At 34.6% G+C, this 15,852-nt stretch overlaps 3 protein-coding genes across 4 annotated transcripts; all 3 read left to right on the plus strand.

Moving 5' to 3' along the window:
• The first annotated feature begins 1,538 nt into the window (after positions 1-1,538).
• Positions 1,539-2,297, plus strand: LOC114396955. Its single transcript, XM_028359111.1, has one exon. The coding sequence runs from the start codon at positions 1,539-1,541 to the stop codon at positions 2,295-2,297; it is 759 nt and encodes a 252-aa protein (XP_028214912.1).
• Positions 2,298-3,745: 1,448 nt separating this feature from the next.
• Positions 3,746-7,132, plus strand: LOC114397522 (phytoene synthase 2, chloroplastic-like). Its single transcript, XM_028359591.1, has 5 exons — positions 3,746-4,334; positions 4,785-4,835; positions 4,937-5,109; positions 5,925-6,160; positions 6,597-7,132. Exons 1-5 carry the CDS (start codon positions 3,980-3,982, stop codon positions 6,970-6,972), a joined length of 1,191 nt encoding a protein of 396 aa, XP_028215392.1. The 5' UTR covers positions 3,746-3,979; the 3' UTR covers positions 6,973-7,132.
• A 5,221-nt stretch (positions 7,133-12,353) lies between these two features.
• LOC114395295 (transcription termination factor MTERF15, mitochondrial-like) lies at positions 12,354-13,930 on the plus strand. Of its 2 annotated transcripts, XM_028357038.1 has the most exons (2): positions 12,354-12,623; positions 12,802-13,930. In XM_028357038.1, exons 1-2 carry the CDS (start codon positions 12,593-12,595, stop codon positions 13,842-13,844), a joined length of 1,074 nt encoding a protein of 357 aa, XP_028212839.1. In that variant the 5' UTR covers positions 12,354-12,592; the 3' UTR covers positions 13,845-13,930. The 2 variants fall into 2 exon arrangements, with proteins under 2 accessions (XP_028212839.1, XP_028212838.1); XM_028357037.1 differs by having other exon boundaries at positions 12,355-13,930.
• Positions 13,931-15,852: the final 1,922 nt, after the last annotated feature.

Below are 15,852 nucleotides of genomic sequence, written 5' to 3' on the forward strand. Positions count from 1 at the left end.
AAAAGTATACTTACCGCACGCCATAATAGTTCAGAGAAATAATATTAATGAAAAATTGGCTGTCCAAGTACTGTTACGTATTTAGTAGCCTTTTAGAATTCTAACACATCATTATATGCGTGAAGATGACAATTACATATAGAAAAAAAATTACATTGACTGAGCCCAATGCTTATGAGTTGCAAGATTTTGTTGATTGCTATTCTGACCTGGGGTTGGGGAGCATCAATACTCATGGCCCCTTGTACACGTGGACTAATGGCAGGGTGTGGAGCAAACTGGACAGAGCTTTATGTAACCAGGCCTGGTTCAATTCCTTTGGAAATTCTGCTTGTGAAGTTATGGAGTTTATTTCTATTTCAGACCATACTCCTCTAGTTGTCACCACTGAGTTGGTAGTGCCTAGAGCTAATTCTCCATTTAAATTCAACAATGCTATTGTGGATCATCCAAATTTCTTAAGAATTGTTGCAGATGGCTGGAAGCAAAATATTCATGGTTGTAGCATGTTCAAGGTCTGTAAGAAATTGAAAGCTCTTAAAGCTCCCTTGAAGAATCTTTTTAAGCAGGAGTTCAGCAACATCTCCAACCGAGTGGAGCTAGCTGAGGCTGAATATAACAGTGTGCTTAATTCTCTAAAGCAAAATCCTCAGGATCCTTCCCTTCTTGCTCTGGAAAACCGCACTAGAGGGCAGACCATTATGCTTAGAAAAGCGAAGTCTATGAAATTTGCTCAACTCATCAAAAACAAATATCTCCTGCAGGCAGATAAATGTTCCAAATTCTTTCATGCTTTAATCAAGCGCAACAGACACAGCCGGTTTATTGCTGCCATAAGGCTAGAGGATGGGCATAACATTTCCTCCCAAGATGAAATTGCCCTTGCTTTTGTGAATCACTTTAGGAATTTGTTTAGTGCTCATGAGCTGACCCAAACTCCTTCCATTTCGATCTACAACAGGGGTCCTAAGGTTCCCACCGATTGTTTTGCGGCCTTACTTTGTCCTACTTCTAAGCAAGAGGTTTGGAACGTTATTTCTGTGATGGATAACAATAAAGCTCCTGGGCCAGTTGGTTTCAATGTTTTATTCTTCAAGAAGGCTTGGAATATCATTGGTGATGATATCTTTGCAACGGTTAATGAATTCTTTACAACTGGAAAAATTCTAAAGCAGCTCAACCATGCTATTATTGCGCTTATTCCTAAGCATGATCAGGCCTCCCAGGTTAACCATTTTAGACCCATATCTTGCTGTAATTTGTTATACAAGATTGTGTCTAAAATTCTGGCCAACCGCATAGCCCCAGTGCTTGAGACTATTATTGGGGAAACTCAAACTGCTTTCATTAAGAACAGAAAGATGATGGACAACATCTTCCTAGTTCAAGAGATTTTGCGCAAATATGCCCCGAAAAGATCCTCTCCGAGATGCCTCCTAAAAATTGACTTGCATAAAGCTTATGATTCCATTTCCTAGGAATTCTTGGATTGGATGCTTAAGTCCATTGGCTTCCCAGCCCAGTTCTGTACTTGGATCATGGAATGTGTTTCTTCCACTTCCTTTAGTGTGGCAGTCAATGGATCCATTTATGGTCACTTCAAAGGGCAGCGGGGTCTTAGACAAGGGGATCTTCTCTCCCCTTATCTGTTTGTGCTCTGTTTGGAGTACTTTTCTAGAGATATGAGCAGCCTCAAGGATGATGCCAATTTTAAATTTCATCCCAACTGTGTAGGTATTCAGCTATCTCATTTGGCTTTTGCAGATGATATTATGCTTCTATCTAGAGAAGATATCCCTTCTGTGTCAACTATGTTTGCCAAGCTTCAGCACTTCTGTAGGGTTTCAAGGCTTTCCATCAGCTCTAATAAATCTGTCATATACTCAGCCGGTATTAGGCCTCATGAGCTTTCTCATATTCAGCAGCTTACTGGATTTAGCCTGGGTGACTTCCCTTTTAGATACTTGGGTGTTCCCCTTTTATCATCTAGATTAAATGTATGTCATTATGCTCCCTTGCTTTCCAAGATTACTGGTCTGATTCAGGGATGGAGCAAGAAGTCTTTATCTTATGCAGGTAAGTTAGAGTTGATCAGAGTAGTTATTCAAGGAATTGTGAATTTCTGGATGGGGATTTTTCCTTTGCCGCAATCTGTTCTGGACCAGATCAACACTTCGTGCCGTAATTTTCTGTGGGGCAAAGCGGATATTGGCAAAAACAAGCCCTTGGTTGCTTGGTCAGTAGTTTGTTCTCCGAAAAAAGAAGGGGGTTTAGGCCTTTTTAATCTCAAGGACTGAAACCTTGCGTTTCTTTCCCGTATCCTGTGGGACTTTCATTGTAAGAAAGATTCTCTATGGGTTCGGTGGGTTCACCATTACTATTTCAGAGGGAGCGATGTATGAAATTACAATACTTCTTCATCAGATTCAGTTTTGATAAAGAAAATCATTCAAATAAGGGACTTTATTATCTCCAAAGAGCCAAGTACGGAAGAGGCCAAAAAGAGGATTCAATCTTGGAGCACCAATGAACAATTGCTTGTTGGCAAAGTCTATGAATACATTAGAGGTGTCAAGCCTATTGTTAGTTGGTGTTCTGTTATATGGAACCCAACAATCCCCCCTAAGATGTCTTTCATTCTGTGGCTTGCTAAAAGGAACCGACTGCTTACTCTTGACAAAGTTGCTTTTTTGAACAAGGGTTCCCTCTGCCCTTTATGTTCAAATGAGGCTGAGTCAAATGCTCATTTGTTCTTTTCTTGCAGGAAATCTCTGCAAGTTTGGGCTCACATTCGTGATTTGACTCCTTTCCGCAGACGTTTCACTTCTTTACAGCGCATTACTGACTCTTTAATTAGGGACAGATCCACATCAGGTGTTCAAGGAAAATTACGTTGTCTGGCTATAGCAATTACAGTCTACTGTATCTAGCTGTCTAGGAACAAGCTGATTTTTGAAGATTATCAATTTTCTGTAATAGAGGTTATTAGCAAGATTAAGTTTCTTATGTATAGACAAGCGCAACTGTTGCATTTGTTTTAGCATCTTGATATAGGCCTTCTTGTATTAGGCGGACTTTTGATTTTCTCTAGTTGCGGGGTATGCCCCGTTTATTATTGTATCATTTTGGGTTTAATATAATTTACATTTTTCCCAAAAAAAAAAATTACATTGACTATAGAAAAAAAATTTACATTGACTATGGTTCTGTAAAAAAAATTACATATAGAAAAAAAAAGTGAAAAAAAGAAAAGTTTACAATTCCACATTGACTATGGTTGATTTTCTTTTAAAAAAAATCTAGGATATTTATTTATCGGAAGACAAGCATTACTCTTTCGAGATATTGTGATCTAATCAAGGGACTAATATTTTTCTATATACACATACTTATGATCAAACTTTTGATTAAACACTTTTAGAAAACAAAATTATGTGCCAATCATGTGTAGTTGATGCCACACCATGTTAGTACTACTTGAATCATGTTGATGCTAAACAAGTCATTCTCAACCACATTTAACCCACATGCTACTAAAAAAACCAAAACCAAAAACATTGGATCACAAATTCACAACCGTTAAAAAGGGGGTAGACAGTGGGGAGGAGTGAGAAGAAACAGTCTTGCATTAAAGACAAACAACTTGTTCAAGTTCAAGATTACTACACCACCGTCCATACATTTAACATGTGTCAGCTAAGGTTACAACTGAGCATATTCCTCACAAGAGATTGCCTTTGCATTTAGCCTTCCAATCATATTTCTCTCTATATCCTCACTCAGCATAATAATAAGCAGGTCCTAAAACTTGTACTAGCCTCACAAAAACCAACCATTTTTCCCATCAAAGTTACTTACAATTTCTCAAAATTTTCTAATTTTCTTGCTCCCTTTCTTTTCTGGTGTGTGCACTTCGTCACTTTTTGTGCCATTCAAAGGTGCAGCATAAGAGGTAAGAGGAAGTTGCCTAGTGTTTGAGATGTCTGGTGTTCTTCTTTGGGTGAGTTGTGGACCCAAGGAGAACCCCATCTCCATTGTTGGTCTTGCTGGAAGAGGTGGCAGAAGCCAGAGGAGGTTTGGACTGTGCAATGGGATCAGTTTTGCAAGCTTTTCACCAGCAGTGGCAGACCCTTCAAGATCCTCAGAGGAGAGGGTATATGAGGTGGTGTTGAAGCAAGCAGCACTGGTCAAGGAGAAGAATAAGGGCACCAAGAGAGCACTGAATTTAGACAAACCAACAGTTGAAGGTGATTTAACCCATGGGGATCTGTTGAGTGCTGCTTATGATAGGTGTGGTGAAGTCTGTGCTGAATATGCCAAGACATTTTATCTTGGTACTCTCTCTCTGTCCTGTTTTGGTCCTTTTTGTTTTTCTTAATCATTTTCCCTTGTTCCAATGAGTTTTTGTGCATTTTTTTAAAGTTCATTATAATATCAGTTTCATATTAAGAAAATTCAGTCATTGACTAACTGTTGTGAAGAAGTAACCCCCTTCATGGTTCAAATTTTAAGCTTCTCTCATCCTTCTTGGTTGATTCTAGAGGAATATTCACTTAAGAGAGGGATCTCTATAATTCACTTTTGCCAATTGTACTATGCCTTCACTTTGTTGCAAAATGTTTACTATAATTGAAATGGTTTATTTATTCCCAAGGCAGCGTGGATCAACAGTCCATTCAATGATTTCAAATTTTGGTCACTATTCTTTGTTGGTCTATTTAATGTTTCTTAGTATATGTTGTTGTTGTCAATTTGATTGGTTAATTGTGAACTGCAAATCTCAGGCACACAATTGATGACCCAAGAGCGCAGAAAAGCCATCTGGGCCATATACGGTATGTGTGCTTATCCTAATTGGCATTCTACAAAAGCTTATCCAATGAGGCTTGGGTTCATTTTTATTTATTTTGAAATTGACTACACTTTGTGCATGCAGTGTGGTGCAGAAGAACCGATGAACTAGTGGATGGACCTAATGCTTCTCACATCACACCAAAGGCCTTGGACAGGTGGGAGCAAAGACTATACGATGTTTTTGAAGGCCGGCCTTATGATATGTATGATGCTGCCCTCTCAGATACAGTTTCAAAGTACCCAGTTGATATACAGGTAGACCAAAAGCCCAAAAACTTCACTCTGAAATTGAACCTTTTAGTTACCTTTCCTAGTTTGTGGGGAAAATAAATCTTCATTTACATCAGAATTCAAACTAGTCAACAAGTATTCATATCCCACATCAATTTTAGATATGGCCAAAATAGAGCTTATAAAGGCTTGGATAATCCTTACTGATGAGTTAGCTTTGAGCTAAACTTGGCTCATCTTCAAGATGGTATCAAAGAATCGGGTAGATTAATATTGAGTCACCCTCAACTGTTTAAACATCTACCTGCCCTTGCAACTTTCCCAAAGACGTGCTATTCTAAGTTTGAAGAGGTTGTGTTGGAGTTGGACAATCTTTTCAGGTTGAGTTAGCCTAGTTCAAATTCAAGAACAAGGAAAATGGTGGTGCTCGATTAAAGCCGCAAAACATGTGAGGATAATGTACTTGCTTGGTTCAGCTTATTTTGAGAAAAATGATTCCTTTTTTTTCCTCTTTAAAACTTTCCGAGAAAGCTTAAAACCAGAAACAATTATTTTTCCTGGAATGGGCATTACCAAACATGCCAATTGTCTTAAGATACAAGCCCCTAAAAAAACATGATGGAATCTGGTCGTTAGCTGATGGCTGAATTGTTGTGACTTGTAGTAGGTAATGAGTAAGGAACTTGTGTTCTACAAGATAAGTGTTGAATTGTATAATTTAGAGTATCTAGTGTTCAGTTATGTATAAATTACTTAGCATTTAACAACAATAGGGGGTACTACTTATTTTTATGTGCTAAAAACTAATCCAAGTTCCAATGAATTGTCTGTTTGAATAGCCATTTAAGGACATGATTGAAGGGATGAGGCTGGATCTGAGAAAGTCAAGATACAATAACTTTGATGAACTCTACCTTTACTGCTACTATGTAGCTGGGACAGTGGGACTCATGAGTGTTCCAGTAATGGGGATAGCACCAGAATCAAAGGCTTCGACAGAGAGTGTCTATAATGCTGCATTGGCACTTGGCATTGCTAATCAACTTACCAACATTCTCAGAGACGTTGGAGAAGAGTAAGGATCTTTAAATACAACAATATCTTGTAGTTTTAGTATGACTGACATTCATACATAAAAACCTCAATTCCAAGAAAGTATATCTCAACAATAAAGAAGTGAAATTCTGCAATTCAACTTAATTTAGAATAGCATTTAATTTCAATTATCAATATAATTTGAGGTAGAATAAGGAGGGAAGGAAATCTTCAAATCAAAATGATATTTTTTCTATTAAACCAAAGAAGTGATGTACTTTTCCTTTCCCAATGAGATTGCTATAGTAGCCGTGTAAAACTATGATTTATGTTAAAAAAAAAATCAGTGTAATAAAAATGATTTGTTAGAGTTTTCATTAAAAAAAAAAGGAGCTGTTATTTCTTAGCCGTTCTGACCCTTAAGCAGCCAACAAAATTATGTATCTAATTATTACTTGTTTTCTTGATCATTATAGTGCAAGAAGAGGAAGAGTATATCTTCCACAAGATGAATTGGCACAAGCTGGCCTATCAGATGATGACATTTTTAGAGGGAAAGTTACCGACAAGTGGCGCAATTTCATGAAGGGCCAAATACAGAGAGCAAGGATGTTTTTTGATGAGGCAGAGAAGGGAGTTTCAGAGCTCAACTCTGCAAGCAGGTGGCCAGTATGGGCATCTTTGTTGTTGTATAGGCAAATCTTAGATTCTATTGAAGCCAATGACTACAATAACTTCACTAAAAGAGCTTATGTAGGTAAAGTTAAGAAGCTATTATCACTACCTGCTGCATATGGAAGAGCACTTCTAGGTCCCCAAAAGTTGACCAAAATGGTTACGAGAAGTATGTAAAAGTTGTTCCAATGAGCATCAAATTGTTTGAGCTTGTAAATTCTGTTCACTAGAAATCATTAAGCTATAAAGTGTATATTTTTTTTCAAGTTTTAATAGTATACATCTCAAGTAAAAAATATTCAACAGAAATCCATTTAATATTCAGTTTGGAAGTAAATATTTTGTTCTTGGCCAAGCAACATTTAGCAATTGACTGTTATTTGGTTCACTTGTAAAAAAAAAGGGTTCTAATTTATTTAACATTCCAAAACTTCCATATCATATTTGGCGATTGACTGATTCTACTATAACAAGATATACTTGTTATTTGTTAACAATGACAAAGTTATGGGTTAACAAAAGTATTAGTTAGTTTCGGACACAGGAATGATAACTAATCTATACTAGAAGTTAATAAATAATTTACACATTAACAAGTTTATGAGATGGGTAGAATCTTAAAGTGTTGGAATATTTGAACTGCAAGTGGATGAGAGACTCGGTGGTAACTAATCAACTTTAGGGAGAGAAGAAGAAAAAGGTATGCATGAGACAAAGTTATCTGTTTTTTTTTTAAGGGATTCAAAGTTAGTTCACAGCAAATAATTCACAATTTATGTATACTATTGACCTAATGAAATTAAACTCTCTTGATAAAGAAAGTCATCTTTTTGTTTATAAAATTGTTACTACTTGGTTTGACATATCCCTAATAGTTCCAAACATAATGATATACACGATTTTCATTATTTAAATAAGAAAGAAAAAGAATATTATGCATCACAGTATAAAATAAGTCTTATAATTAATTATTTTTAATTGAATGTCAACATAAAAATATTTTATATTATTAGTGTGTGACACAAATATTTTTCATTTTTCATTTTAAAAAGATGTGAAACAAATATGATATAAAATCTCTATATTTACGTGCTTCTCGTTTCCATAATGAAAGTTGTGGATGCTACATTTCTATTCTCTACAACTACCTCTTCCCTCATCATGATTTCACATTTCTTCTTTCACTTTTTTTCAATGTCTTATTTAAATTATTTTTCTAAAATTATTAAATATCAACTAAACATATTCATCATAATAATATTCTTAAATATAATATTCCTAAAATGTTTACATTCTCAAGAATAATTCGTGATTATAATCATGAGAAACAAACACATCGTAAAATTTCCATATTCATGTTGTTTCTTATTTTCATTACAAAAGTTACTTGCATTTGTATTTGTACTATCCAAGACCTATAAAATACACATGACATTTCAAGACACGTGTCAGCCTTGTAATAGGATCATGGACACTCGACCCTTAGTGGTGAGGCTCCCTAACTGACAAGTTATCTCTAACATATTAATATTTGATTATATTTGAATGCCATAAGTCAAGAATTATCTGCAAAGGCTATAATAGCCTCTACAAACAAGGATCCGCAGCTACGCTTCACTCCTATAAATATCAAGTTCCATCAAACCCTTAACACATACATCCATACACTTTAGCACACCAACAACAAGTCTATGCACATCTCTCTTGCTCACTTGAGCCTTATTTAAGCATATACTTGTTTTATCTCCTAACTCATGTACTTACTTGAACGTTGGAGTCATTTGTTTTGTAGGTCTCCCCTCCTGTTCTCTCAACAAAGGTGTCTCTCCAAGTCGACGAGTGAAGTCCGGGAGCCCACTTTGACCACGTTGTCTGTGACATCCTCTACCCCACACATATATGTATTAATAATAAAAAAGGAATAAGAAATCAAAATTAATTAAAAGTTTTTAAAATATATTTAAATAAAAACATTTCAAATGGATAAAAGACTCACATTCACTTTACTATTACCAAATAAAACTTGTCAAAAACATTTTTGGCTCAAAACATCATGTAATTAAACAAAACTCATGTCCTAATGTCACATCCTATCAGAGCATTGTGTCTCGACGTTTTTCAGCACAAGGTTCCTTAAAGTAATTCACCTAGTCATCCGCTCCCACGAACACAAAGTTCAAGATCATCACAGGATCCAAACACAAACAACACACTGAGAGTGAGTTATCACATTCCTAACTAATAGAGAGAAACAAGACAACATGTAGATATACATATCATATAAATGAAATATAACTTACTTAAACATAGTTCACGTCATTCCACCACTTTGTCGTGTAACATTACATCACAACACAACACGCCTCATTCATTTTCACATCATTCACGCACTCAAGGATCAAAACACAATATCACTAAATCAATCAATACACAAGCGCTATGCAAGAGATACACTAAGACTCAATCTTATATGCAATGTGGTACCATGTGAGTGAAAAACCTCATCGGACGCCTAGGAGTACATGACTAGACAAACCACACATTATTAAGTCAGACCACTCTCACTAGGTAAAATCATAGGGAGACCAGTCAGGGTCACGCTATTTTGCGAGAATACTCCAACCATGTGGGATCGACACAAGCTTAAAGGAGCACTCAAACCGGGTGTATTTACCCCTAAGGCCTAGACTTCGAAGAGTCTGTTAGGGCCTCTTCCTCCTGATTCAGGTCCAACCCATAAAACATTTTAACACAGACTCTATCTATGAACTGTACAAAACACACAACTTCTCAATTGTTCTCAAAATAATTTTATCTCGTTGCGCTTGTGATTAAACTCGTCGGGTCCCCACAATGGTTCCTATCATAATACTTTTCGCACATTAACTTGTCACCCTTAAAAGGTCTTATAGTCGTGTGATTATACGATTCATAGCTCACAACTCAGTACACACAACATCTTAATGCACATATATATTACAAGTCAATACATACTCAATTTCTCACATACACTCGATCTCAATCACAATGGTATAATCTTAATTTAACATGTTATCACACCTCATAAACCATATATACTTTACCTATGAACTATGCAATACTCACAACTACTCAATTGTTTTCAAAATCATTTTAACCCGTCGCACCTCAAAGTGATTCAACTCGTCGGGTTCCCACAGTGGATTCCATCACAATACTCGTCGCCTTTAAAGGGTCTTATAATTGTGTGATTGCACAGTTTATAACTAACAACTCAATACATACAATGTCTCAATACACATGTATCTCACCATTCATCACATGTTCAATTTGTCACTTACTCATAATTTGAATTACTATTTCATAATCTCAATATAACAATTTATACAAAATGCTTCTCACAACATGGGGGAGTAAAACCCCTCAAATAATTCCACCCAATCATATTAAAATCAATGAACCAAAATTATAGGTCAAAAACACGAAAACATCAAGAGCACTCAAGTTTATCAACTAATTCAAATTAGAACATCAATTGGTCCGTCAAACACAACGATATTGTATTTATAATTGTAAAGGAAAATTATAATTCAATAAACATCCCAAAATAAATTCCAATTTAATTTTCTAAGAATCCCTACACATGTTAATTCTAACCATAATTGCGATAAATTCATCTCTTACCTCTAAGCGGGCTCACGTGTGTAGTCTGATAATGATAGTGACGTCTCTAGCAGTTCCCTAAGATTCCTCAAGTTTTTCCTCTATTTTCTTTGTTGGGATTTCCAAGCGTTAGAGATAAGGAGAAGAGATTGTAGTCTCCAATTCACTGTCAAAATGGGTTTCAAAGGTGGTGTCCAAATTTCACGACGATCCAACGGTTGATGAGTCCGGGATCATAGTTTTACTGTGATAGGTTTTGGGTGTATGTGGGAATAGAGAAAGCTCAGTGCGAGGGACATTGCTTCCATCATGAACATTATCTTGAAAATCCCAACTGCGGGTGTGTGCAGAAATAAGTTCCTAACCTCGTGTTCAAATTTCATGACGATCTAACAATTAACTAGTCCATGATCATCATTTTACTGAGACATGTTTAAGTATATGCGGAAAAAGAGAGAGTTTTGGAAAAGGGTAAAGGGAGAACATATTTAGGGAGAGAGAACAAATATGTGTTGTAAATGTAAAAAGTGACCTCTTACATCTCTATTTAGGGTATTCTTGGTCTTTTATTTATTCAATTTTTCTTTATTTATTTATTTTATAAAAATGAACTCTATTTTATTTTCTATCAAATGAATAAATAAAATATTTTTTTTATTTTCCTTCAAACCATTATTTTAATTAATAAAGTTATTTCTCCTTATTTATTTAATTATAAAAATCTCATAATTTTTCTAAAACTCTATTTATTTCTAAATAATTTTTTTTAATTTATTTATGAAAAATGGCGTGTCCTATCTACGTAGATTTTGGTAAGTACAATATTATTTCTCTATTTCATAATTTCACAATTCTTCTTCCAGAATTTAAAAAAAAAATTTAATTAAACAAAACATATTTATTTTTGTCTGAAATTATTAACTATCAACCAAACATATTCATATTCACAAGAATAAAATTCCTAAATATTATATTCAAAAGTAAGGTATTATAACTTGAAAGTCAAAATAATAATATTTTCTTCGTCTCCAATTATAAGACTCTTTCAACTAAATTACATTTTTTAAGAAAATCAGTTAATATAGTTAAATTACAAATTTATCATTATAGGTTTAAATATATTTTCAATCCTTGTAATTTAACGTTTTTTGTTTTTTGTCCTTATAAAATTATATTTAGTTTTTAATTTTTGTAAGTTAATTTTGTTTCATTTTCATCCTTATAACACTTTAGGTAGCACTTTGAATAGTGAAAAAAGTGTTATATAAAACAATACAAGAACAAAAAATAAGACAAACATAATTTGCAAGAACTAAAAACAAAAACTAATTTTACAATGACAAAAAATAAAAAAAAAACACTAAATTAAAAAGACTAAAAAAATATTTAAGTCTTATCTGTATTATCATTCTATAATTATTCTTTTCTTATCTCTTTATTTGTTTTTTATTAATATTTGAAGAAAAAATAATTAAGAGAATGTGAAAAAATTAATCAAGTTTAAAAATTTATGAAATGGATCATATAAGAAGGGAAAGATGGAGGATAGGGGTGACAAAACACATTCGACCCCTCAGACCAATCCGTTTTGACCTATTTTTTTGGCAGGACGAGTTTGAGTTTTTAATCCGTCAATTTCCTTCGACTTGTCCCATTTTGATCCGTTAAAAAATGAGTTGAGAAAAAAATAGGTGAGTCAATTCGTTTATCTATTATTTTGTTAAAATAAATAATTTAGTATTTATTTTGATATTTTATCTATATATTTGTTAATTTTTGATTAGTTTATTTTTTATTTAAATAACTTATTATTCAAAATTTAAGATAATATATTTTTTCTTAATATTTTAATTTTAACGGGTCAAATAACCAGCCCACCATCTCGATAAAAATGAGACGAAATAATACTTTAAACTCATATATGAAATACGCGATGAAATGGGTTTACCTGACCAACTCGATTGCCATCCGTAGTGGAGGTAAATAGTAGTAGGGAATACGCATGCCCTTGGTTCCTCTACAAAATCAAAAGGGTTTATCTGAGAAACCTAGACAGTAGACACGGCAGATGTTGTCCTTGGTCTTCTCCACAACCACGGATATTCCAAAACCCAGTTACCTGTCTTTGTGGCAATAGGTTAACTTCAGTGTTGTTATGCCAAATCTGACAACGTTCACTGAAATCTGTGAGTGAATAAATGGTTCCTAATTTTCTCATTGCAAGGTTAACTGCATCATTATCATCGTTCACACACCACAGGAGTACCCAAACCCAATTGGGTTCTCTGCTTCAACACAAACACAATGCTTTCCTTTTTTTCTTCAATTCATTCTCTTCTGGCACCTCTTCTGATTCTGAATCAGATGGAAACTACCACAAAGGTGACACTTTTACTGTGTCTTATCTCATCAACTCATGTGGGGTGTCCCCAAGAAAAGCCAAGGAACTCTCCAATAGGATCAATTTGAAAACCCCAGATGGCCCAAATGCTGTTATTGATCTTCTCAACAACTATGGCTTCACCAAAACCCATCTTGCAAAACTTGTGGAGAAACACCCTTTGGTGCTTGTTGCGGATGCAGAGAATACCCTTTTGCCTAAACTCAAGTTCTTCCGTTCTATTGGGCTTTCCAACACTGACATGCGTAAGATTTTAATTGCTAACCATACCTTGAACAGGAGCTTGAAAAAATTCTTCATCCCACGTTATGAGATCCTCAGACGTGTACTTGGTGATGATCAAGAAGTTGTTAGAGCTATAACAAATTCCCGATTTGGTTTTACATATGGTGACACAATGAACTTGGTTCCAAACATTGAGGTTTTGAGGCAGTCTGGTGTGCCGCAAGCTTCTATCACTTTCCTGATGATCAATTCTGCGACTGTAGCCTACTGGAAGCATTCCAGATTTGTGGAAGCTGTCAACACTGCTAAGGAAATTGGGCTTAATCCCTTGAGAACAAATTTTATTGTGGCCGTTGAAATGCTTCTAATTAGGAGCAAAGCCGTATGGGAATCAAGGTTTGAGGTTTATGAGAGGTGGGGTTGGAATCGCGAAATGGCTCTTCAAGTATTTCGAAAGTTTCCCTGTGTTATGAAGTTGTCAGAGGAGACGTTTGCCAAAAAAATGAGTTTCCTAGTGAAAGATATGGGTTGGTTATCAGAAGATATTGCTGAATATCCTCAGGTGATAGCGTACAACTTGGAGAAGAGGATTATCCCTAGATTCTCGGTAATCAAAATCTTGAAATCAAAAGGTCTGATTGAGAACAAATTGCACTTAAGTGCCATTATTTGCATAACTGAGAAAAAATTTCTAGAGAATTTTGTGGTCAGTTTTCAGAAAGATTTGCCTCTCTTACCAGATGTCTATGGTGGAAAGGTCAAGCCTTCAAATGTAATGTAATCTTTGACGGTTTTTTCTTGCAATTATCCTAACAGCCAATTTGTCTATTTCAATGCAAAATTGGACTTTGATTTGGGTCGCTTTCACTTTTTGTGCCTGCATTTTGAGTTTTATTTTCTTGGGTGGAGAGATTTTTTTGTCAGATTTATAGCATATTGACTTTATTATCATCGAGTATATAACATCCTTCTAGTGGTGATTTTCAATTCAATATCTTGGTTTATTTATTTCTGTTGATAAAGCACAACAGATTAAAAGAAGAGTGCTATCTTTTGTAGGATAATTCTGATATGAATTTTATCTTGATTGTTGCCCTCTTGTTTCAAATATCTTTTTTTTATCCATTATGGTAATCTTTACAATTATGACAGGACGAGAGTTTAGTTACTTAGAATAGTTATAGCTAGAAATTTAGAATACCTGGTTACATTACAAGTATGAATTAACTTACATTCTGTTTTGCTTTTATTTGAGAACTGAGGCGTTAGGATCTGGATTAGTACTCATTCTCTATTAATAAAACCAGAATGACATCAACAGTGATGTGTCAGCCTTATATTTCAGTATTTCCTGTTGGCAATGTCTGTGCATTGAGCTTTTCTGCTCATTCTTTTTCCATTGTTGTTCAACTCCTCAGTGAACATATGCAATACACAGGCCGAAATGACTGAAAATAATGTTATCATTATATTCATGAAGGAAACAAAATAAGTTCAAATATTATTTAAGAAACCAATAACGTCCAAGAAAATGAAAAAACAAAGCTTTGTCAAGACTCAAACATGATTGCCAGAATTAAAACACTACCAGACATGCAACACTAACAAAACTACTTCCAAGTGTCATTTTATATTCAGCTGTTTCTTCAAAATTTCAAATGAAAAACAATTGAATAATAATGTAAAAACCATAATGTATCATGATGATAGAATACAGTGTTGTTCTGTCAACATTCTACTGTTAGATACAGCAATGGAAGTGTCTTTTTCCCTCACCATTGTTCTCTTATACATGATAGAGTCCCGGCTCTTATTTTTGCATGTTGTTGCTCTGAAGTTAAATTCAGAGAATCATTGCAGCTCCGCTGTGCAAATGGTGTATGCAAAGGTCGTCAACCTCGTTTCTAATATTGTGATCTTTCCTTAATGCCTCTCAATCAGTTTCTCTATCTTCAAAAGTGACAATTCAAAAGTTTGCCACATCCTGGGATTCCTTCTTGCCTAGTCTTTTGCTGAAGCTAAATTCTAAGCTGACACAAGGTATTTGTGAACTACTTTGGTTGATAATTATTTTAGAAGAGTGAAGATTAAATGGAATGAACCTATGAAACTCTACTTTAATAAGTCAGCAATAAACATAACCCATGATCCTATACAACATTGTTGACAAAACACATTGAAGTGGATAAACATTTTGATAAAATGCTAAACTGTGGTTAGACATGTACTCCATATGTACCTTCACAAGTTTAACTTTCGAATATTCCTTTCAAAGGATTGTGAAAGGATTTTATACAAGCTGGGAATGGAAAATATCTATTCTCTAGCACGAAGGGGAGTGTTAGAAATAAGAACATTTTCAATGTTGACCTTCTTTCCAAGTTGTCTAGATACTTTATATAATTAGGTTCAATACATCTTAGGAAGTAGTAATAACTTAATTGCTCTCTTCTAAATAGTAGTTGGCAACGATTTTCTTTGTAATCCTTGTTAATATAAGTAGTTCATTGGATTGAGTGGTAAAACTAATTCAATCACATTTGGAAAAACCGTGTTTTTTCACAGTATGATTTAGCCTCTCTTGAAATTTCATGAACTGTGAAATTCAATGACTTGAAGATTATAATGTGAACTTTTAAAACATAATAAAAATAAGTATTCTTCTATTGAGTTATCCTTAATTTTCTTTTTCTAATGTTTCAATACACAGGTTGTGTAAACTGATATTGTAGAAAATATTTGTTGAACTGTGGAAGAAACCTTTTGGGTTCTAAAGAATTAGAATGAAA

This window comes from Glycine soja, chromosome 18, assembly GCF_004193775.1.
Source record: "Glycine soja cultivar W05 chromosome 18, ASM419377v2, whole genome shotgun sequence".
NCBI classification, from domain to species: domain Eukaryota; kingdom Viridiplantae; phylum Streptophyta; class Magnoliopsida; order Fabales; family Fabaceae; genus Glycine; species Glycine soja.

Coding starts and splice junctions, on each gene's coding strand:
- LOC114396955 (XM_028359111.1), top strand. CDS start 1,539: ATGGAATGTGTTTCTTCCACTTCCTTTAGTGTGGCAGTCAATGGATCC.
- LOC114397522 (XM_028359591.1), top strand. CDS start 3,980: ATGTCTGGTGTTCTTCTTTGGGTGAGTTGTGGACCCAAGGAGAACCCC. Junction 5,110..5,924: donor AGTACCCAGTTGATATACAG/GTAGACCAAAAG, acceptor CTGTTTGAATAG/CCATTTAAGGACATGATTGA. Junction 6,161..6,596: donor CTCAGAGACGTTGGAGAAGA/GTAAGGATCTTT, acceptor TGATCATTATAG/TGCAAGAAGAGGAAGAGTAT.
- LOC114395295 (XM_028357037.1), top strand. CDS start 12,636: ATGGTTCCTAATTTTCTCATTGCAAGGTTAACTGCATCATTATCATCG.